The 21,393-nt window shown below is 35.4% G+C and overlaps 1 protein-coding gene across 2 annotated transcripts in view; it reads left to right on the forward strand.

The window, feature by feature from the left end:
* Positions 1-21,054, forward strand: part of PACRG (parkin coregulated) — a 210,668-nt gene extending 189,614 nt beyond the window's left edge. For both annotated transcript variants that reach the window (XR_009418218.1, XM_059469672.1), the window contains one exon: positions 20,854-21,054. Coding sequence is in view for 1 of the 2 variants with exons in the window: in XM_059469672.1 (XP_059325655.1) it covers positions 20,854-21,008 (155 nt within the window). In the remaining variant the exon portion in view is untranslated. The remainder of the gene's footprint in view (positions 1-20,853) is intronic.
* Positions 21,055-21,393: the final 339 nt, after the last annotated feature.

A 21,393-nucleotide genomic window follows, 5' to 3' on the forward strand; every position in this document is an offset into this window, starting at 1 on the left:
GCATTAGAAATCTGCAACATCAGCCATCAGAAAGGTTGTTCGTATCTGCCCATATCAAGTTTATTTGCATAAATGAGCCCCTTTGTTTCCTGAAAGAAATAAACTGAGAGTGAAGTTAGTAGTGGCAGAAGGCTACTGCAAGAAACAAAAGAGATTTATCTACTGACATCATAATAATCAATATTAATTACTGAAATGTGTATCAGTTGTGTTTAAATGAAATCTGATTTTTTATCCTCTTAAATGTACATAATCTTCATGCTTCCTGAAAATTTCCAGAAGACTGGTCACACAGCATTTCCTTCCAATACTCTTTCTACTCTTTCATTTTGCTGTTATTTGCAGGGAATGAAAGACTATTTGTCCTTGTTACTTGCATTTCTTGTTTCATGTGTGATTTCAGTTCTTGGAAAGGTTAAATGCTGTTTACCATGGAAAGGAGATAAATGTAGAAGTATCGTGCACCTTTACCTTTCTACATGGCTGTTGGATCTTTCTCATTTTACAGCTTTCAGTACAGTTCCAGACATTTGAGTAAATCACAACTAATAGGAGAAAATTCCATGGTGTTGTTGTATTGTGGACAAATGGACGAGACACCAGAAAACAATTATACACTTAGACTTCCAACTCTCATGTGTTGTGGTGAATATCCAGTTAATGTGTGTCAAAGTCAGCATGCTATCTACATTTCTCCTCTTATTTTTATCTTCATACCAATTTAAGTTTAAAAGTTACCTGGTAATATTGTTGAAATATACTCTTTCTTCATGCAGAAGCTGATTTAGCTTTTAGTACAGGCCAATGATTTCATCATGTGGGTGACTGTAGTTGTGAAATAAGCTTAGATGATCTTTGTCTTATATCTTTTGGAAAACTTCAGGGTTAGTTGAGCAGTCATACTACTGACTCTATTTTATGTGTTTTATTAACCTCCAGAGCTTATGTGGAAAGAGAAAAATACTTAAAGATTATTTTTTTCTCTGACTGAGTTTAGAGAAGATTCTGTGTTTATTAGGCTTCTTGTTTGAAAGGTTTTTTCTACATCTTGTTTATTTTTTATGCTATTGCAAATAATCCTAGAGGCTTTATATGTATGTAAAATCTTGGTATTCATATCACCAAGAACTGCAAAAGTCAATATGTGCATGAAGATCTGTAGCTCAACACATCAGTTTCTAAATAGCAAAGTCAAAAATTTTTTTTAAATGACTGACAGCATGTACTGTAGCCATGCCCATTTACCTTATATGTTAATTAGTAGTTTGTTGTTTGAAAGCATATTTCAAATTATATTTCTGTATTAGTGTGGCTCATTGAAAAACTAATGTAGATGCTGGTTAAGACATAAATAGGAACTTACTACTAGAGCTAGCAAGCCATAAAATAAATGCCCACTGACATAAATATCCAAGTACACCAGCTACACACCTGAAAGGCAGGAGAAAAGAGAGGCCATTATGGGCTCTTATTTATAAATGAAGCCTGCCAGTGATAGTCAGGATATTCATCAGAAAAAAGGCCCTGGTGGATTCAGGGTTCTACTGAAGCCTATGAGAGCCCATGTTAGAAATCACGTAAGCAGCCGAGGTTCACTGATGCCCAAGGCCTTTCATACCTGGGTTTATGGTTTGATTTTCATCTCTTTGTATTTGATCAGTTGTTTTCAGCCAACAAAATATGTTTATTTTATTTGTTCAAATCCCTATTCTAATCAATCATGGGATTCAGAAATATGGAAATTAGGAAATAATATGTTAAAAATAAAATATTCATCAGAAAAAAAAGCAAAACATTTTCCAAATCTTAGAGGATATGCTATAATGATGAAATTAGAAGTTACTGAAATGTAATGGTACAAAATCCAAACATTGTGTATGAGTTACTCTCCACTTAATGCAACCTGTGTGACCTAAAAATTTAGAAGAAGAAATGAGATTTCATTCTTAGCATACATGCCAAATTCAATGACACTTAACAAAGATGCTGAACAGTATGTTTTTCATTCATCATTCCCAGAGAAACATGTATTTGACCAGTTTAATTGTTCAAAGTGAAGCAATTTGGTGGCTACCAAACTAACAAAAACCCCAAATATCCAATTCTTCTGGAGCATTTAAAATACACTCTGAAGCTTATAACATTTTGTGTGTAGTAGAATAATTTTAAAAGCTTTTTTCTTGTTTGTTATTTCTAAGAAAATATTTCTCTGAAAAATAAAACATAGACTATTTGTTTCTTTTAATAAATAAAGTGTAACAAACAAATGGTGTTAAAATTATGCAAAAGGATGGTCACTATGTATAGCTGGAGTATAAATGGTGATTCAAATATACCTGCATTTTATATTTAGATCCAAATTTGTAAGCTCCACTAAGGTCAATTTGTTAAGTATTTAATATTATGTATGGATACTACTGTTATTTCTGCTTAAAATGGTAGATGCCTTATCTTAGATTCTGCTTGCAGATCTTCTAGTACCTCAGTTAATATAGCATCTATATTCATGAAGTTTCTTCTTACATAGTAGCAGTAGGAAATACCTCTTCCTTATTCATTTACTTCACGTCCGTGGACAAAAGTGCATTAATTTTTTTGTTATTTATAGACATCCCTAAAGACCATGGTCTTGCCATTTCCTTGTTTACATGGGCTGTGATGAAGTAGGTCTAATGGCAATATGGTAAATAAAACAGCTCCAAGGAATAACCTCCATCACTGAAAGCTCATAATATCAAATAGTGGGCTCTGTCACATGCTACTCATTGACATCATGACTTAGAGGTCCAAAAAACTCATCTTTCCCTCACATCTTTCTTCTTCCCAAAACCAAACTCAATTCTGTGCACTATCAATTTTAAGATTTAAATAACACTTATTTCCTGCTGGGTCAATAAACTTGGAGTAAATATTGGACTTTATTGCCAATTTAAAATTATTCTTTAGGGTCTATGTTATATTTCCAAACATTCCAAGTATGTTTTGCTAGGTGCTTTTAAGATGATAAGATGATTTTTTTGTGGTTGTTTCAGAAACTTATGGACTCACTTGTCTTTGGGGAAATACTTTGTCTTTTGTAAGTAAATGGAATTTGCCAGATCTTCAGCTCATATAAGTGTTTGTCACTCCAAAATAATTATCTAAGGGTAGTTGTATTTAAATTTTATGGAAAAGTAATCTAACATTTTGTCCTAATGTTTTCTGTTTGGTTCAGAAGATGGAAACAGCATGTGCATGTCTTGAGGTAACACCTGGTAGGGACAGATTACAGACTGTTGATTACAGACACTGCCCTTCAACACACAGCCCCACTCCCTCGGTGATACTGTTCACCAGAAGTGCACTAAAATGCAACAGTTCAATACACACCCATCTTTACTCAATTTAAAGCTTTTTAATGGAATGTCAGTCAAGTACGCAGTTATAATCCATACCTTATTACAGAGTACCATACACATGCATTTTAAATAGCACATTTTCTTAACTTAAACCATTTTCTTTTCTAGATACCATTACAACTAAGGAATCAATTGTGATTATGGTAAAAGCCACAAATTATTTTTTACTTAATGTGATTATTTCATTACTAATTAAAAAAAAATCACCCTCCTATCTGATTTTCTATTTAACCAACATTTTCTATTTTCCCAACATTAAATACTTTTCCATGGTAATTTCTCTCCTATCTTAATGTTACCTGTCATAGGATTTGAGTATTTTCCAAAAATTAATTAGACTCACAACAGCTCAGCAATCTCATTTACTTTTAGCCTCACCCCTTCCACCATGATCCGTGTCCTATTTTCTTCTTTGTAGCTGTTTTTTATAGTGACTATGAGGATACTAATTTGAAGTGAGTTTTCAGCTTCGTTCTGAAAGCTGAGAAAATTGTGGTCAATCTAATGTCCTCTGACAGGGAATCTGAAATCTTTTGTTCTGTTTATTGAATTAGCCTATCTTCTGCTCCCATGAGTTTTGTTTTCCAGATTGATAGATCCATGATTAATACAAAAGAGAACAACTGAGGATGAGTCTTCTCACGTATAAATATATTCTGCAGCGCATGGGGAAAAACATTTCTTACAGGACTTTCACGGATAGAGACCACATCTTTGGCCTGACCATTTTAAAGGATAACAACACTCAGTGTTTGTGGTACTTCTGTTGAAGTAATATAAATGCCAGTAATTCATTCAGGCAGTTTTCAATGAAAAAAAACAGGACCTAATCATAAGACAACAGCCTCAGGTACAGCTTTGGAGTCAACCTTAGGTGGGAAAGGGCATTTTTCAAAAATTTTAACTGTTCAGTCATTCTATGATTGAATGCCAAGCTATCCAAGTGAACTGCTTTGGTGCTCTAGCTAACAGGAGAATCCATCAGTATAAGGGGATAGGTTGGAAGATGATAGCTTTAGCAAAATTTAATTCAATAGTCTCTTCTTGACATTTTGTATCTTGATAGAATGTGAATTTGTACAACTTCTGTATTTTAAGAGCTGATTCATGTGAGACACTGGGACAAGTGAAAGCTAAGAACATTTTTGAGATAAATAAACAATATGGTGGAACTATTGGCACATCGAAGATTTTGGACTATCAAAGTTATTCCCCAAAGAAAATAACCCTGCCAATAGAAGTATTTTTGTTAAAGATGTTTCTCAAAATAATTTTTGAGAAAATCCTCAGAACAAAACATTCAAAAAGAAGGAAAAAAAATTAAATATAATGCATTCCTTAGATTTTCTTTGTGTAAGAAGTGGGGTGTTGTGGTTCTCTTAGAAAATCAGATACAAAATTCTATTGATTTCTTTTACTATTGAATAGACATTATGAAGCATTAGGGAATTAATGTCCATTTCACATTTTTAATCTGCTGTATAGAATACTTGAGATGTGTGCACAACATCCCAGTATTTGTTTGTAGTAGCAAATTTAAACTAATTCAGGAACATATGCATTATATATGAAATACTTAAAGTTCCAGCTGAATAAACACTTACATTTGCCATCAATTTCAAAGGTCTACAAGTAGACTTTGTGCACAATTTAAAATGAAAAATGTGTAGTACATGCATCTGACCTTTTTCATTTAAAATGCTATTCTGCCTTATCTAAATTATATATGGCTTGGATCTTTCTGTATTAAATAATTGTAGGTGGAAGGATGAAGCTTCATGTATAATATTTCTCCACAATATGTATTTATTGGCATTCAAGCAGGTTTTATTATCAATACTTATTGTACCAAGTGTGACATCATATGTCAGGAACCCTGAAGTATTTCAGCATATATGGCTAGTAATAGATGTGGTTAATGCCCATTAACACTTTTAAAGGAAAAGTGAAATAATATAATACATCCATGTTCTAGGGAAGAAATACAGAGTTCAGTATCAGGGTATTGGTTTGGGGAGAGGGTTTGGCTTGTATTTTTCTGGGATTTGGGGGGTATTTTGCAGAGGTATTACTATTTTGAGATAAAATCCAATTATATTAATTTTTAAAGAATTTTATTAGCATGCTTTTATCAGCTATGACTCAAATGCAATCTTTAGTTGTTTAAATGGAAAACTTGAGTTGCTAAATGAAAGCACATTCACTTGCTGCAAGTACTCATTTAGAAACAAAGCAGCGTGAGTTAAAACCATATAAGTGAGAAATGGTTGTCTGACATAGGAAGTTCTTAAAATGTATTTCTGGAAGACATTGCTGATGATGCTGAAGTCAATAGAATGTTTTTTTTCTTCCTCTGTTAAAGCAATGTGATTTCCTTCAAAATAAGCTGCATGGCACCTTCTGAAAGTAAAGTGACAGATTTTAGAACTATACTGGCAAAGGGAAGAATGATTGCATTCTGATTTGCATTAATGTAAAAAAAAATCACTACAGGAGGAAGAAGTTAATCCCACTCCTATTAACACATCACCCATGAAAATGAAATCATGGCATTTGATCTTCCTCTCAGTGAATTCAGCGTATTGAGTTTAATAGAAAGTCAACCTCATCACAGCTAAGTCCAGCACTGGCCCTGCTACTCTAATTAGAGTTCCAAAATATTAGTTTCTTTTTTCCCTCATCTTCTTACTTCATTTCCCTTGACTGGAGTGCAATTTCACCAAAATTTAGTAGACTAATCATTAACTGGCAGCAGCACAGAGACTGAAACTTTAAATTGACAATCACAGCAGTAGAATACCAGAAATTTATAGAAGCATAACCATTTCTTCTGCTGGGTGTGTGATAATTGTTTTTCTGCTCATTTACATCCAAAAGTAATTAAACACTACAACAAAACTGTGTACTGTAGTATTGGTGCAAAGTCTGCTGTTTGGAGGTTATGCAGAAATTCCATGAAAACATCACAGTGGGAACTGTTGTTCATTTGCATTGTCACTTCCTAAAAATTTGCAGAAACACACCCTTGAAAGAATTAGGTCACACAAAATGTGGCCTAAGGGCTTCTCCTTTCTGTTTTCCCCAGTGGAGTCCTGCAGCTGATGTGATAAAAACTGTTCTACATCAATAATTTTTTGAGTTTATGTTTCCTGAAAAATTTATTTGGCTTATGGAAATAAACCAACTTTGTCATTCAGTGGGAAAATTTCTTGTCTTTCCTTTCTGATCTGATTTCTTGATACAAATGCAGAGGTGTTACAGTGCATGTAAAGTTGTATAATAAAAGTTGGCAATTCTTAATATCTTCTGAACCTTCTTTAGACAATTGTAGTTAAAACCATGCATTAGAAATGCATGTCATAGTAATGTAAGAAAATTATTACAGGAAGCTTTGCTTTCCCTGGATATTAAAACTTACATATAAACAAATACAACTTCAAAGTGGAGGAATTTTCTTTCTCATGACATTTTTTACTGAAGTCTCAGAGTGTTTCATGGTCACATGTGCCTTTTGCTTTTAGAGGTGTAAGGGATAGCTGTTGTTTTCTGGTGCTGTTGATAATGTGAAAAAAGCTACGAGATAACAACATAGCTAGTACTTTTCTTATTGGAAATAAGCTAATTAATCACTGTAGTGGGCAGAGAAAAGCTAACTCTCTCATTTACTTTTCTGAAACTCATTGATTTACATGGTGAGAAATGACTATCGCTGGCAGCAGTTTTATACCCTTCATTTCTTAATACTTTGTATATGCTTATTTCTTTAGTTAGGAAATGTTTTGAAATAAATAAACACTCTTTAGTCCTGATTTTGCAATCACTTACACATTTTCATGACAGTTTGCTGAGTCAAACCTATATCTGCTTATGATACCAAACCCAGCATTTTATATATCATGAGCTTTATCTTATTGGGAAAATTTCCATAAATTTTGTTGAATTCCACTTTCCAAAGCTTCTCATATACATATTTAAATATTTTATCTATCTTCCTGTATTTTCTCCTCTTTTTTTGATTTCATGTATTTTGGGGGATGTTTATGGCAACATCTCACTTACAATTACAATAATATAGATGATTCTTACATCTCATTTATGCTTGCTCACTTTGTCTTATGGTCATAGTAGTTTTTCCTTGAACATTCAGAGGGATCTCATGTAAGTACAACACAAAAAGACCATCTTTATATCATTTCTATAAATTGTGCAGTACAACAATATCTTTAACTGTTATTAAAATATAAATAAATAGACAAGGAATAAGCTTTAGATCATTTATTATATCCGTAAAAACATAAACAGCCCTAAATAAATGAAGATAGATTCAGAATAACCATCTGTTAGGAAGTTAGTTCAAGTCAAAACACTTAAAAATTGGCACTGTAGACTGTATTCATGAAAATATGTATTTAGACATTTAAATATCTAGCCTCATGTACAGATGTTCTGATTCACTGCAGCCTTCATTTGGGAACTGCTAAAGACTCAGGATTGACCCACTCAGGTAGCTGCTGAAAATTGGATTCAGGTGCTAAACTTTGTGTTTTTCTGAAATATTGGCACAAGTTTATAGTATAACAATAGGTCTGTCTCCACAGCTGCTTCCTTGCCAAATCATAAGGTAGAGGTCACAAGAGCCTTTCTCCATGATTAAATAATTTGATAATTAGGTGAAATCTCCCTGATCATGAAAGATGCAGATTTGAAACCACATAGGCTGGGCTTGTTACTGCTTCCTGGGAGGGTGCTTCATCACTAAGTTTTCAAACTATAAAAACTAAGGCAGCCATTTCTGCCCTTGCTCTTTTTTTTTTTTCTTTTTTTCTTTTTTTTTTTTTTTTTTTTTTCTTTTTTTTGCCTGCTTTAAAAACACCAGGCTTAATGGGTCATAAGGTTATTCTTTTCTGTAAATCTTCCCAGCCGCCCCCTCAACTCACATAGCTTTTAAACTCATTGTCCAAATTCAGTCAAACTGAAAAAGGGGCAAAGCTGCTGGAAAAATAAGCGTCTGGGTAGGAGGGAGGGATCCAAATTCAGGTCCTGGTGAGAGAGCTGTGGGTAGGGTATGCAAGAGATACAAGTTGTCAAAAACATGCCTTAGCTCATACCCTCTATTAGCTGGTAGAACTCGTGGAAAACAAGTTGTCCTTGTAAAGAGGTGTAGTGCAAAATCAGCACACACACGTGGGAAACAGGCATCACTAGAGTTTCGTGACACAACTTGCTTTTGAAGAAATCATTCAGTCTCACCCAGAAGGAATGGCAATAGCTATCTACCATCAGGAAAACTCCTGGGCTGTAGCTCCAGGCCGAATGCAAATATTTAAGTCTCAGAGAAAAGGTCTTCTGCTCCCTGATCCCCACTGGCTGCCTCTGTGAGACCCACTGATCAGCCCTTCACTCACCTGAACACTGCTCTTGGGAATCCAACTCCTACTACATGCTGAGAGGTAAATTTAATGCAACCCTACTGAGTCCCCTGCAGAGCCCACAGGTATTAGGTGCTGCAATTCCTGACATGGTCTACATTTCTGTTCTGGCTGTTAAAGATTTATACCACAGTGTTGTCTCCTGCCCGGTGTCTCTAATTCTGCCTGTTTTCACAGTTGTCTTCTGTGGATGTGTGAAGTTAAGTCAGTCTGTTAGCTGAAAATTGTGAGTGCTATTATTGTTCCTCTCCTATAAAATCAAGTTTTTATCTTCTCGTGCCATTTCCCCTACAGAACTAGAACCTTAACCCCAGTTTAAGCCATTCTGACTGCTAGACAGAGATAGATTACAAGGGCAAAGATATGTAAATAAATTAATATTAGCTTGACTTCTTCAGTGTCTTCTCAGGACTGAGTGACAGTGGTTATAATCTCTGCCAGACAACTATCAGCAGTTTCAGGAACTGTTGAGGCAGATGGCTGAGGCACTAGATCTGATAACAAGCATGTCTGAACTTACTGACTTCTCTGCATTTTTTGATATTAGGTAGAGAGGAAAGCTTATGCCTCTGTAAAATGAGGATATTAAAAAAACAGCAAAAGATTTATGGGTTACACTTTTGGGGTGGCGTTTTCTTTTTGTTTGTTTGTTTTTTGGTGGGGTTTTTTTGGGTTTTATTTGTTTGTTTGTTTAATCTATACAATTAAAGGAAAAGAATACAGTAGCAAAGAAGAGGTCTCAAGCACTGGGAGGCTGTTGGTACCTCTCTTCTCACATACTGGTAACAGGTTCAGTTCACCTCCTCTATGTTATGAAGTCAATTCTTTAGCTGATACCCACCTTCCTGTAAGAGCCCTGTGCTTGCATTAATGCAGTTGACATTCCATTCTAATCATTTCCAAAGTAGACTTGGGAGTTAGTAAGTAGGTAAGATTCTTACTCATAACTGTAAAGCAAAGATATTGGGTTCTAGCATCACATGTGCAGATAAGCCTATCTACCCTTTAACCATGTTTTGCTACAGAATTACAGCAGAGAGTCAACAGGCTCAGATATAACATGTCAATTGGAATCCAATGGGATATTTTTAGTTACATTGTGGAATTATTATGTTAAACCATAATGCATATATTCATATAGTTAGAACCTTTATGAAGCATATTTCAGAAAATTAACTAGCCAAAGGAATGTCCCTGGCTTCCCTTCCTCCACTTTCAGCCTTTGTTTGTCTTATACTTCTCCCATGCCCACATTCTTCTCCCTGGGACAAGAAATGTCAATTTTACTTATCAGTCAAGCACCCAATAAACTTTGGCTGTGTTAGGACAAGTAATTCAGGAGGACCTTTCTAGATACCACCATCCAGTGATGACATTTCTTGGTGACTCATGAATTTTCCTCACATTATTTTATTGAGACTAATGTATGTTATTCTTTTCCCTTAAAATAACATTGTTATTTCCTTCAAAAATCACCATTCTGCTCTAGCTACTGTTGTCCAAAAATGCTCAGTGATATTTTTCTGATGCAGAATTTTGTCTTTATCTTAAGGTACTGCTTTCATGGGTACCAATTCAGCAGCAGTGCAGCTGCAGAGTTGGGTCAGAGACCTGTAAACTCACTGCAGCCATTAGCATTAAATAACATAGAAGATGAAACAGCCATCTGTGGTCTGCTGGAGAAAAGCGATAAAAGAATTTTGTGAGATGTTACTTCTTTCTTCTTCTAGATGCTGACCCTATCCACTAAGCAATAAGCATTTCAGGGAAACTTCAAGAGAATATTACTCTTGAAATATTTCCTACTTAGATATTAGTCATGCTGACTTCCAGGTTATCTTTGCAAGGTGTCCCAAATTTATCTAAAAACCCCTTCATGACTTTCCTTCATAGGAATGGACATTTTATTGTTATTAATGTAAAGCTGATTACAATGTGCGCATGTACTCTCAGATCACCCAAGTGTGCGAAAGCATATTTAAGTTGCCATGGAAGAATTTTCTTGACAGCTTTTTACTTTTGCACTTCATTATAATACATGAAAATGCAAACTTCAAATATTCAAGCACATTGTGCTTCGCTGTGCTGTAAAACTATTTTCTTGGCTGTTTGAAAGCTCTAGGCCAGCCTGAGCTGACCAAGAGCATTCAGCCATATCAGTTGCCTCTTCTCTTGTCTCTTTCTCGCTGACCTGACGTGCCATGTATGTGTGTGTGTGTGTGTGGGAGCCGTTTTCCTTCGCAGGCCAAGCAGCTGGAAGCTTGTCAGGCACCGGGGCTGGAAGGACTGCAAGATGAAGGAGTGATGAATAGGGAATTAAGATTGTGGTTACAAGATGTAGCATGCTTTAGCAATGTTAGAGCACAAAAATGGTCATATTTTCCAGGATTGGCTGGAGAATGATAAATGACAAAAATCTCTCATGCTTTAAAATGCTGGCATGGAAGCAAATCAGAATAGCAAATGCTCAAATGACCAGTTCAGAGGACATGAGATTTCTGTAACTACTTCACTGCCTATAGATACATGATATGTGCAGCAGTTTTGGACAAGCAACTACAAATTCACCTGAAAAGCAAAGGTATTTTCTTTTTTTAAGCATGAGTGTTGAGGTTCACTGCTTTAGTAATGAAGTGGAAGGATATTAAGAGAAGCATTACAAAGTGAACCCGAGGTGCTGCATTGTTAGCAGTTGGAGGCTGTCTCTGCTATGACACCTGTATGATCAGTGTTAGCCAGGTTCCAATTCACAGTGCTCAGCATGTCATGTATCCTCTTTGCACACAGAAAAGCCACTTTTACTCCCATGTGTAGTTCCAGAACAGATGTTTAAAGGTCTTTTTTTCAACAACCTTAAGGCACTATATGCTTCTGGATGATTGCAATTTTTCAAGTGTAAGCAAGAAGGAGCAGCGTTTTTATCCTATATATATTTATTATATATATTAAAATATACAAATATATATATGAATAAATATAAATATAATTTATATAATGTAAATATGTATTTACATGTATAAATACATGTTTTTATATATTCATACATGCCAATAATAGAATCGTGTCATGAACACTGGAAATCAGAAAAATATATTCTTCATTCTTACTCCTATTTCTAGGACCTTTGTTTAATTTTTATTTTTATCAGAAAAAATGCTGTCTGGAATGGAAAAAATAGCCTTTAATTAATAATTTTTACTGAAATATCTCTATTTTCTTAAAACAATGAAGAAAAGTAATTAGCTGTAATAAAATAAACATATGGGATATATTAAAAATAGTTTTCTTTTAAACTATTTTAATATATGTCAATACTAATTTTACCTCAAAAAACTGCTCATCATTTCCCATCCTGTTGGTTTTATATGCACTAATTGTATGCAATTACTTCATTGTTACAAACAGATGTATTTATGCCTTATTAAAATGCTTGTGTTTTAATAACACCGTGATCCCTTTGTGAAAACATTAGGAGTACATTTTAATAAACACAGCCTAGAGTCTGTGATATCTTTAGTGGCACAGTAAATAATGATTTTATATGAGATAGTAAAGAAAGTAATCTTATAAACATTATTTAAGTGGCAAAACAATAGGTTTTGCTGTGCATTGCAAGAGTGTGTCAGTCTACAAAATCTGAATAAGTGGTCTAAGTCAGGTTACTGACATGTAAATATCCACTATCACCTGGTACTGGTGTGATTTAGACAAGAAGGAGATTGAGTGTTTTCTAGTTCAAAGTCACTGATGAAATAGTTCTAATTCGCTTTTCTTTTTTCACACTTAATTCAGGTCCCTAAAGCTCAAAAAAACCCAAAAAATTCAGTCTGAATGTGGTCTATGTACGGTTTCTTTTCAAAAAGCTTCAACTTACCCAATTCAAAAGCCATGAATCTGCAGAAATACCACACCTATGGGACACAATTTCTTTTCTCTTTTTATCTGTTTTGCATTTCTGTAAGACTACACATTATAATACATTTTAGTTATATAAAAATTGGCTTTTTTCTCTTTACTTGAAAAGCTGTTATGAATTAAAATTTATGCTTTTCTCAGTGTAAAATACATAGCTGTTAACTAGCTTTTGATAAGTATTTATGTTTATGTCCTTCATAAAAAGAAAGCAAATTCACAACATGAGAAGGCTATTTTTTTATCTATATATGAATTAATTCAACTGGAAAAACAAAGAAAGAGTAATCAGAGTACCCAATTCATTTACGTATCTATCTATCTATCTATCTATCTATATATATATATATATGTAAATATAAAGACACACCAGAAGGAGATATCCTGATCTTTATAGTACTGATACCTGTGGAGCAGGGTGTTCCTTTATGTCTGGCTTGAGGATAAAATAGCACATTCCAGTTTCAGTGCTAGTTGTCCTTTAAACTGCTTAAATTCTGTCCTTGTCCTACAGCAATGAAAGAAGTCTTGGCAAATCCACACAGTCATTCATAGCTTTCATCTCCTTGTCCTTTCTCAAATCACTGCTAAAACACCCTCTGTTGACTTCAGGATCTTGCTTATTTAGCTTTTTTAGGGAAGAGTGAAACTAGAAAACTGGCAGCTTTAGTCATGTTCAGCAACCTATAGGCATATCCAACTGCTTGCTCCCATTATTTTGATGAGAAATTTTTAATGCATTGACCTATTTTTATATGGTCGTGTTCACAGAATCGCAGAATAGTTAAGGTAGGAAAGGAGATGACGTGGTCCAACCCCTCCTGCCAAGGCAGGGTCACCCAGAGCAGGTGACCCAGGAACGTGTCCAGGTGGGTTTGGAATGTCTCCAGACAGGGAGACTCCAGGGCCTCCTTTGGCAGCCTGTTCCAGCACTCTCCTCAACGTAGAGAAGTTCTTCCTCATGTTGAGGTGAAACTTCCTCTGACAAAAAAGGGCTCACCCTTCTGTCACAAAGTAAGGAAAGCAGTTGTTAAAGTTGTTTTAGTTCTCTGTGCAATTTTAGATGGGCAAATAGGCTGAATAGACTTCTTAAATTGTAATGATTTTGAATGGCAAAATTAGACACAACCACTTCCATTAGCTCATGGCAGATGTACAAACATAGCAGCAGTTATTAACACAAAGTAATGGATTATTGAGCTTTTTGCTTGTGAAGGAAAACATAGGGTTTCCCCTTAAAAGCATTTTGGTTGCATTAATAAAAAACTTCCAATTGGTGGAAAGAGGATGGTTTGCTAAGCATCTTGGGTTTAAGTATGTGTGTAACTCAATGTCACAAATTAGCTGGTTTAGGATTGTGTTTCATATTGAACTCAGTGATCTTTGAAACACTTGAGAACTTTCAGGTTTGTCACTTTGAATTACATTAAAAAATAAATTATGTTATTCCACACACATGCAAAGATTTGTTTTTTCATGGTTTTAATTCCTTTTGCATTAATGATGCTATATTGGATGAGAAAATAATGGGATGAACAAACATATTTCACATCAGTCCAGCAAAGCTATGCAAATTTTGCACACACAAATATGACTTCCAACCAAAAAAATATTATTTCATTTTTACTAGCTTATATACCTCTAAAACAACTGGCAGAACATCAGATTCACATAACTGGTGCAACTCTCGTTGCATGTTAAGCATGATTTGTGACTAGAATATTGTTTTGCAATAGTAAATGTTGTCCCAAGGCCAATGAGATGTCAGCCTCCAAATTCCATTCCCCTGTTGAGCATACTGTTTGTCTAAGATTATTTAACTCTGCTTTGTTTGATATTGATCTGTAGCACTAACATAGGCAAACTTCAAAGTCTAAATTAATAGGAGAAGTTTAAGTACTTACAAAGGAAAAAAATATTCACTTGTTTTTTACTGCATTGATATGTTTGCTAATAAATTTTGTTACAAAACCTGTGACTTCTTTTTCATTCTTTTACTTCTAGGAAAAAAAAAAAAAAAACAAAGAGCAAAAAAAAAATCCTAAAACCTGGGCTTAGAAAGGATTATATGTGATATTGATAACATTTCCTGGAAATGGAAAAACTGCGATAACAGCTGCTGTGTTGGCTCATTTTCAGCTGGGTTTTTTGGTTTGTTTGGTTTAGGTTTTTGTTGGGTTGTTGGTTATTTTTTTTTTTTAATTCCAGCAATTTGCAAGTAGTTGCAGCTATCTCTAGTAAGCTTACATCATTAGTAAAACATCATTTCCATGTTTCCTGTCCAATCAGAACACTTCCTCTTCTTGCTGACTTGTTGACTTTCTGAATAGCATTTATAGTAACAGCTCTTTCATTTCACTGTAAATGCTTATTTGTAAAATAACTAAAAGCTGGCTGCATATGGAAGACAACTATAGGAAGAATCTGTATTTTATGCTAAAGCAAATTGCCTTCAATGAAAATTAAGAAAATCTTTCTAGGACATGATGAGCTGAAATGTCTCTATATTAGTATTCTTTTTAAATTCCAAGCATACATGCCTTCTTGGATTGAAATATTCTTCTGCAATCTCGGCAGTACTGTAGCATTGGAAAGTGATAAACACTCAGCCCTAGTGATGAAAAATAGAAGGAAGAGCCAAGTAAAGCAAGAGACAAGGAACTCAAGTGTTGATAGTGTCAAAAAATATGTCTAGGCTTATTCAAAGATTTGGCCTTCTCAGGTTATATTAATACATTCAGCCTTAATGTTTTAAAGTGCTTTGAAATATATGTGTTCATTTCAGTTTATAAAATTATGTTTCATGATTTCAAATCAGAGTGTTAATGAAATTTTAATTTCTCAGCAAAATTTGTGCCTCTTTCCCTAGAATAAGATTAAGCTTCCAAAGGCAGTGTTATATGTGTGGTAATCTGTTACTACACCAAAAGTTTAGATTTTTTTTGTATCAAAACAGATAATAATTCTCCCTATGACATTTGTAATTCCAGCAAGTAGTCCTTCATGAAACACATGTTCATGTTTAAGGAGTAGCACTCTCCTCCATCACATTTGAAATGGCTGAAAAATCTCCACCAGCCCAAGGGGATTTCTGCACCCTTTCCCATTCTGGGATCACTCTGTGCTGAGCAACTGGGGGTGTTTCACCCTGAGCAACATGATCTAACTTTGGAAATGAGGCTGATTTAGAGCAGAGCATTTGGACCAGATGACTCCAGAGATTCCTTCCAACACAAAGTACTCTATGAGCTCTTCTTTCCAACTGGTCTAGCTTTGGGACCAGTCTACCTGAGGCCAGTTTGCACTTTGTGTGTACATAATCTAGCCTTATCCTAAAGAACATTTAAAACTGATGTTCACATTGCTCTGAGCCTTCACAAAGGGAACATGGGGTTCTCTGTCTGGGTTAGTAGCAACCACAAGTCATAACCTCCTGGTGTCTCTTCCTTGCCCTGAGTGAAATGAACTGGAAATGCCCCACTGTTTCTTAGCAGACAAGAGGGGTTTAGACTCTTACCCTGTGACTTTTCACAGACTTTCAATTAAATGAACACGGAGACTGAACTACCTCATCCTTCCTGGAGCTGACAATTTCAAAGCAGAGTTCTGAGTCACAGTGATAGGAGTGGTGCAAAGGAGCCTTCCTCTCTCCCCACACTGACTCATCAGGGCTTTCATTTCCCACTCCAGTCAGGAAGCCAACACATTCTATGACAATTAAATTTATCCTAACAAGAAGACTTTGGAAGCTTAATTAAGCTCTGAACTGTGCCTGAGTAGTGAACTTACATGATGTGAACCCTGACATGGGTGCATGTCAGACTGTAGCTGAAATCAGCTTCCATTTATTTCTTGGTATTGGTGATGACTCCTAGAAGGAAAGAAAGCCCTGAAATTTTCCTCAAAATTTTTTAATGCTAGTTTGTACTGCTTAATTGCATTTTGTTATGTGACAGGCTCAATCACATTGCAGCTGGGATTTTTTGTTTTGAAGTAACATTCAGGTCAGCATGTTACATTCCTGTAGTCATTCTAATTGCTGAAAATACGTGCTGGTTTGATTAGGGTGAACTGAGCCACTTAAAATGGATTTTTACCCTAGTTATATTTTACCATAAATAGTACTTTCATTGTCAACAATAAAAGTTGAGAATCATGGTTTGTGACTCATACCTTCCTTGGAAGTCACTTTACTTACCTTTCAGTATCTTTGTTTTTCAAGACTCAAAAGGAAGGAATGATGCCTATCTTTCCAAGGAGTTTTATTGTTTTGTGTACCAAAAAAAAAAAAAAAAAAAAAGAAAACCGACAAAAAACTGTTGTACCAGAGCTCTTTGTTAACTAGTAGCACTTCAAAAACTTCTGCTAAGAATCATTTGTTCCAAGACAAGCTGAAATACACAAGTGTGACTATATACACTTAGAATCAGTAAAGAAACACTTTCTTCAGTAAAGCACAAAGGAATTACATTTGACTTACAATTTGATTAAAAATGTCCTCTAAACAGGGAACATGGGGCTGTCTACACAGTCACTTCAGAAATTTCTTTTAAATGTTGTTCCAATACTAAGCATTCCTCAGATATTTAACATTTGTGGAAAATCTAATATCCCAAGATCTATGACATCCATGCAATAACAGGTGTATGAAAACCCTGCCCTTAATTTGTGTAAAGCAGAACCTTTGGAACAATCATCACCAGGAGCAAGCTCTTGTAACTGTGAAATACTTAAAAGCAACATATTTAGGAGATTAAAAACTCCTCTTTTTTGAGATTTGGCTTGCCTTGAAGTGAAATCTAATAAACTAAAGGAATTTCTTGGGCACTTTCAGGTGCTAACAAATGTCCAGAGTTAAGAATAGATCTAAATGAGCTCTAAGGGTTGGTTTACCTTTCTTGTCCACTCCAGGATGTCAAAACTGCCGTATCAGGCTTATAGTGCATAGAGAGAAACTTGCTCACCCTTCTTTAAAGCAGTAATATTTTATGTTTGTAGCATTACCCTAATGAAATTTTAAAATGAAATTACATGAAATACAAATAACACCAGAATTATCCCAAATCATGAATAGAAGCATGTCTAGACTCAAATACAAACCACCTTTTATAGCAAAAATCAAATCCTCCTCTGTTCCCTGGCAAAGGCTGAGTTGAGTCCCTGAGGGCCTGAGCAGGGTTTCCCTGGCTACAGCAGCTGGCATTGGCAGGGCAGGGAGTGCCGCTCCTGGCCTTGGTGTGCCGCTGATTGCATCAGCTAACACAGGTCTCGACAGGTGCAGGGACTTTCACTTCACTTTAAGCACCATTAAACCTTTGGTGCATGATTTGGGAGATTGGGAACTAACTTTTTGATCCAGGAAGCCTGGGATCAGGGATCCTGATTGAAGTCCTCTAGATCTGTCAGTAATTCTTCAATGCATTTCTTCTAAACATAGAAATAACATTTGTTCTGAAACGAGTTCTTGGTGCATACGGAATTTGCCAGACGTTTCACTTTGAGTCAAAGATGTGACAAATGTGCTTCCTAGCATTTTCATGTTGATTTATTCTTCCTCACAAAGGACAACTTCATGAAGAGTTTGAACCAGATCCATGTTCACACTTTACATATGCAACATTTTTGTGGCTGACAAAGCTGGCTTTTCAGGCAAACTAACTTGGAAATAAAGTCAAACCAGAGAAGGGCTTGCTGAGACCCTTATACTTCAATGGCTATTTTTTTCCAACTAATCATTATTATTACAAGTAGATATTTACCCTTAGGTTCATTGGACAGATCATTCTGACTCACGCATTTAATGGATGTTGTCCTCTTGGGCTAATGCATTTAATATTTGCATGAAAGCTTTGCTAATTCCTATAACTACATAGGATAGCCATTTTAGTACTTACCAGGTGACATCAATGCTGACATAACCTTTCCAGTTTTGTTGGTTGTAGCTTGTGTCATGACACTGGTGTGAATTATGACAGTCTTGAGGATACAAACCTTCATAAAACACAGATGATCTGCAGGAAAAAAAATTGTAATGATGGTCTGCACATCACACATTCAGTCTTCCCTTGCAGACTATTTCCTTTATCATTGCCTCACACTCTTAGGTACCTTTTAATCAAGCATCTAAGACATAATTTTTTGTACAGACTATGTTCTATAATAAAGATTATAACATGCAATTCTGAAAAATACCTCTGCTCCCAGCATTATCATGGCTTCTCATTGGCCTCCCCCAGACTTCCTTAGAAATGTATCACCATTACTTCCAGACAGCTGATTTTTTTTACTACTTCTTTGAAAGAACGATGAAAGCTGTGTAAGCTCATTAGCAGAGCATGTGTGTAGGCTTAAAATTACAGATAATAGACATATGGTTGGAAAGTCAGTAATTCCTTTATGTATTTGCCAAGACTTAGGTCAAGGTTCAGGGTTTCCTTTGCTCAAACTGGTGAAATCAGAAATACCTCCAGGTGTTCTGGGGAGGGCTTGCACTGCACATATAAGACAGGTGATGAGGCACAGTTATCTCAGTTGCCTTCTGCAAGAGCATGTTTATTCTAAATTGCACCCAATTGTGATGTGCTTTCCTTTTTGTATAAGTCAATCCTTTTTCTAATAGTTCTTGGTGTTCTCTGTGCACTCTCATTTTCTGTTATTTGTAACATAACAGTAAATTCATTGTAATAAATTTTGATGTCACAACCCTGGCTTTTCATGTCAGTGAGATTAACAGTTAATGTATTGGAAAATATTTGTGTGCTTTAAAGTAATTATCATAAAAAATAAATTACCTCCTTCCCACTCCAGAATCACAGTCCTCATATGCCACATCAGTATTTGTAAAACCATTTCATAAAGAGTAAAGTGACATAAATATGTGTAAAAAGTCAGATATTTTACAGAAAAATTCATCAAAAGGATGATTTTTGCCCAGGTTCACCAGCTGTTTCTTCATGATCATGGTTCCTCAGTTTTTGCTGGTAACAAAGCCACAAGTTTTAAATCCAGATCTTTGGGCTTAGATTTAGTAGAGGATGTGAGGATTGGTGCAGTTGTACATCTACACAGCATCAGCCTGGGGATCTAGAAGCAACAGTGAGGGCAAAATCTACCCTTGCCTTTGTGTTTGCCCTGTTTCAAATGTGAAAGGCCAGCTCTGCCGGAGGAGCTGCATTGTCCTGACAAATGGGTCTTTCTCTGGCTGAGTGAGAGTGCTGCTGATTGTTTGAGATGTTGGCACGGGCACATTGTCACCACTGCCCAGAGTGAGGCCACTGGCTGCTGCATGTGGATGATCCTAGAGCAGTGTGACAGCTCCCCACTACACCAAACCTGGTCTGAGTACATTTTGCTCCTTCCAAATTGTTTTCATACATATATTGGAATATATATTCAGATGCTTTTTCAGATACTTTTCAGAATATTATTTTAAAACCGGATGAAAAATATTTTCCTTCTTTAAATTTCTCAGCAACTTTGTGGGTGAAGTTATTTCTTATTGCTCTTGTTTTGTTATCACAGATGCTCATACTGATTTTTAAAGAATTATGATCTGTGTGCATGAGTGTGTACCACCCTTACTAGTCCATGTTAGACAAAGCAGCAGTAAATGTTCCTGTGTCTGGGGACTGCAATAATTTGTCCTTTTGCATTGACTTAATTTTACACATTTTTCAGGAAGCTGAAATTGAATGATGTTATACTCCATGTTATACTCAAAAAAAATCTCTTTTAGCCAGGTTGCCTCTATCAGGAACAACATAAGTGTGTGAATATGATGACTAATGTGGAGCAATCCCAAACTAATATCTATTTAAGATTTCAAACCATAACAAGTCTAGATTATTTTTTTAGAAAAGTGCATATGCATCTGGCAGTAGAATTTTGTCTTAAATAAGCAGTGTTAAATATAAAGAAGTAATGGTTTTAGAGGTGAACTGTGAAAGAGAGAATCTATATTCATCTTATATGAGAATGTGTTTTATTATTTTCATTTTCATTTAGTTTCATTGCAATTGACCAGCAATTGCAATTTTCTATGTCGTTATTTTGAAGTGTAAGACAAAATTCAATTTAACTCTTCCCTTTTTATTTTTTTTTCTTTTATTAACCAGTTAATTTAGGTGATGGGATAGAATACGGCCAGCAAAAACGTGAAAATATTGGAGTTCTCATCCAAGAGACACTGGAACTCTTTGAACGCTACGGTGGAGAAAATGCTTATATAAACATTAAATACATGATTCCCACATATTGGTCGTGCATGTAAACTGAATTATATTAAATGGGATGATTCCATCTGTGCTCTGAAAAACTATCTGACTCTGTATGGCATCTTGTTAGTCATGCTTTATCTTCTCTACAGCTGCTAAAATAGTGGCTTCTGGGGCATTGGAATGTTAGCACTATTGTGAACAAGGCTTTCCAATACATAAATAGTGTCTGTTCCTTTGATTACAATGGTGTACTGTGCTTGTTTGTTCCCTGAAAGAATCACTCCTTTATAACAGAGCTGACTCGAACAGGAATCTGAGTTAAACCTTCACTTGTGTAGACAATAAAACTATAATTTTCATACGCGATTCAGCAATCGCTGTTCTGTGTCCGCTTGCCCTGAGGGTGATGTCAGAGGCTGTAACAAGAGGAGTTTATGC

This window comes from Ammospiza nelsoni, chromosome 3, assembly GCF_027579445.1.
Source record: "Ammospiza nelsoni isolate bAmmNel1 chromosome 3, bAmmNel1.pri, whole genome shotgun sequence".
Classification (NCBI taxonomy): domain Eukaryota; kingdom Metazoa; phylum Chordata; class Aves; order Passeriformes; family Passerellidae; genus Ammospiza; species Ammospiza nelsoni.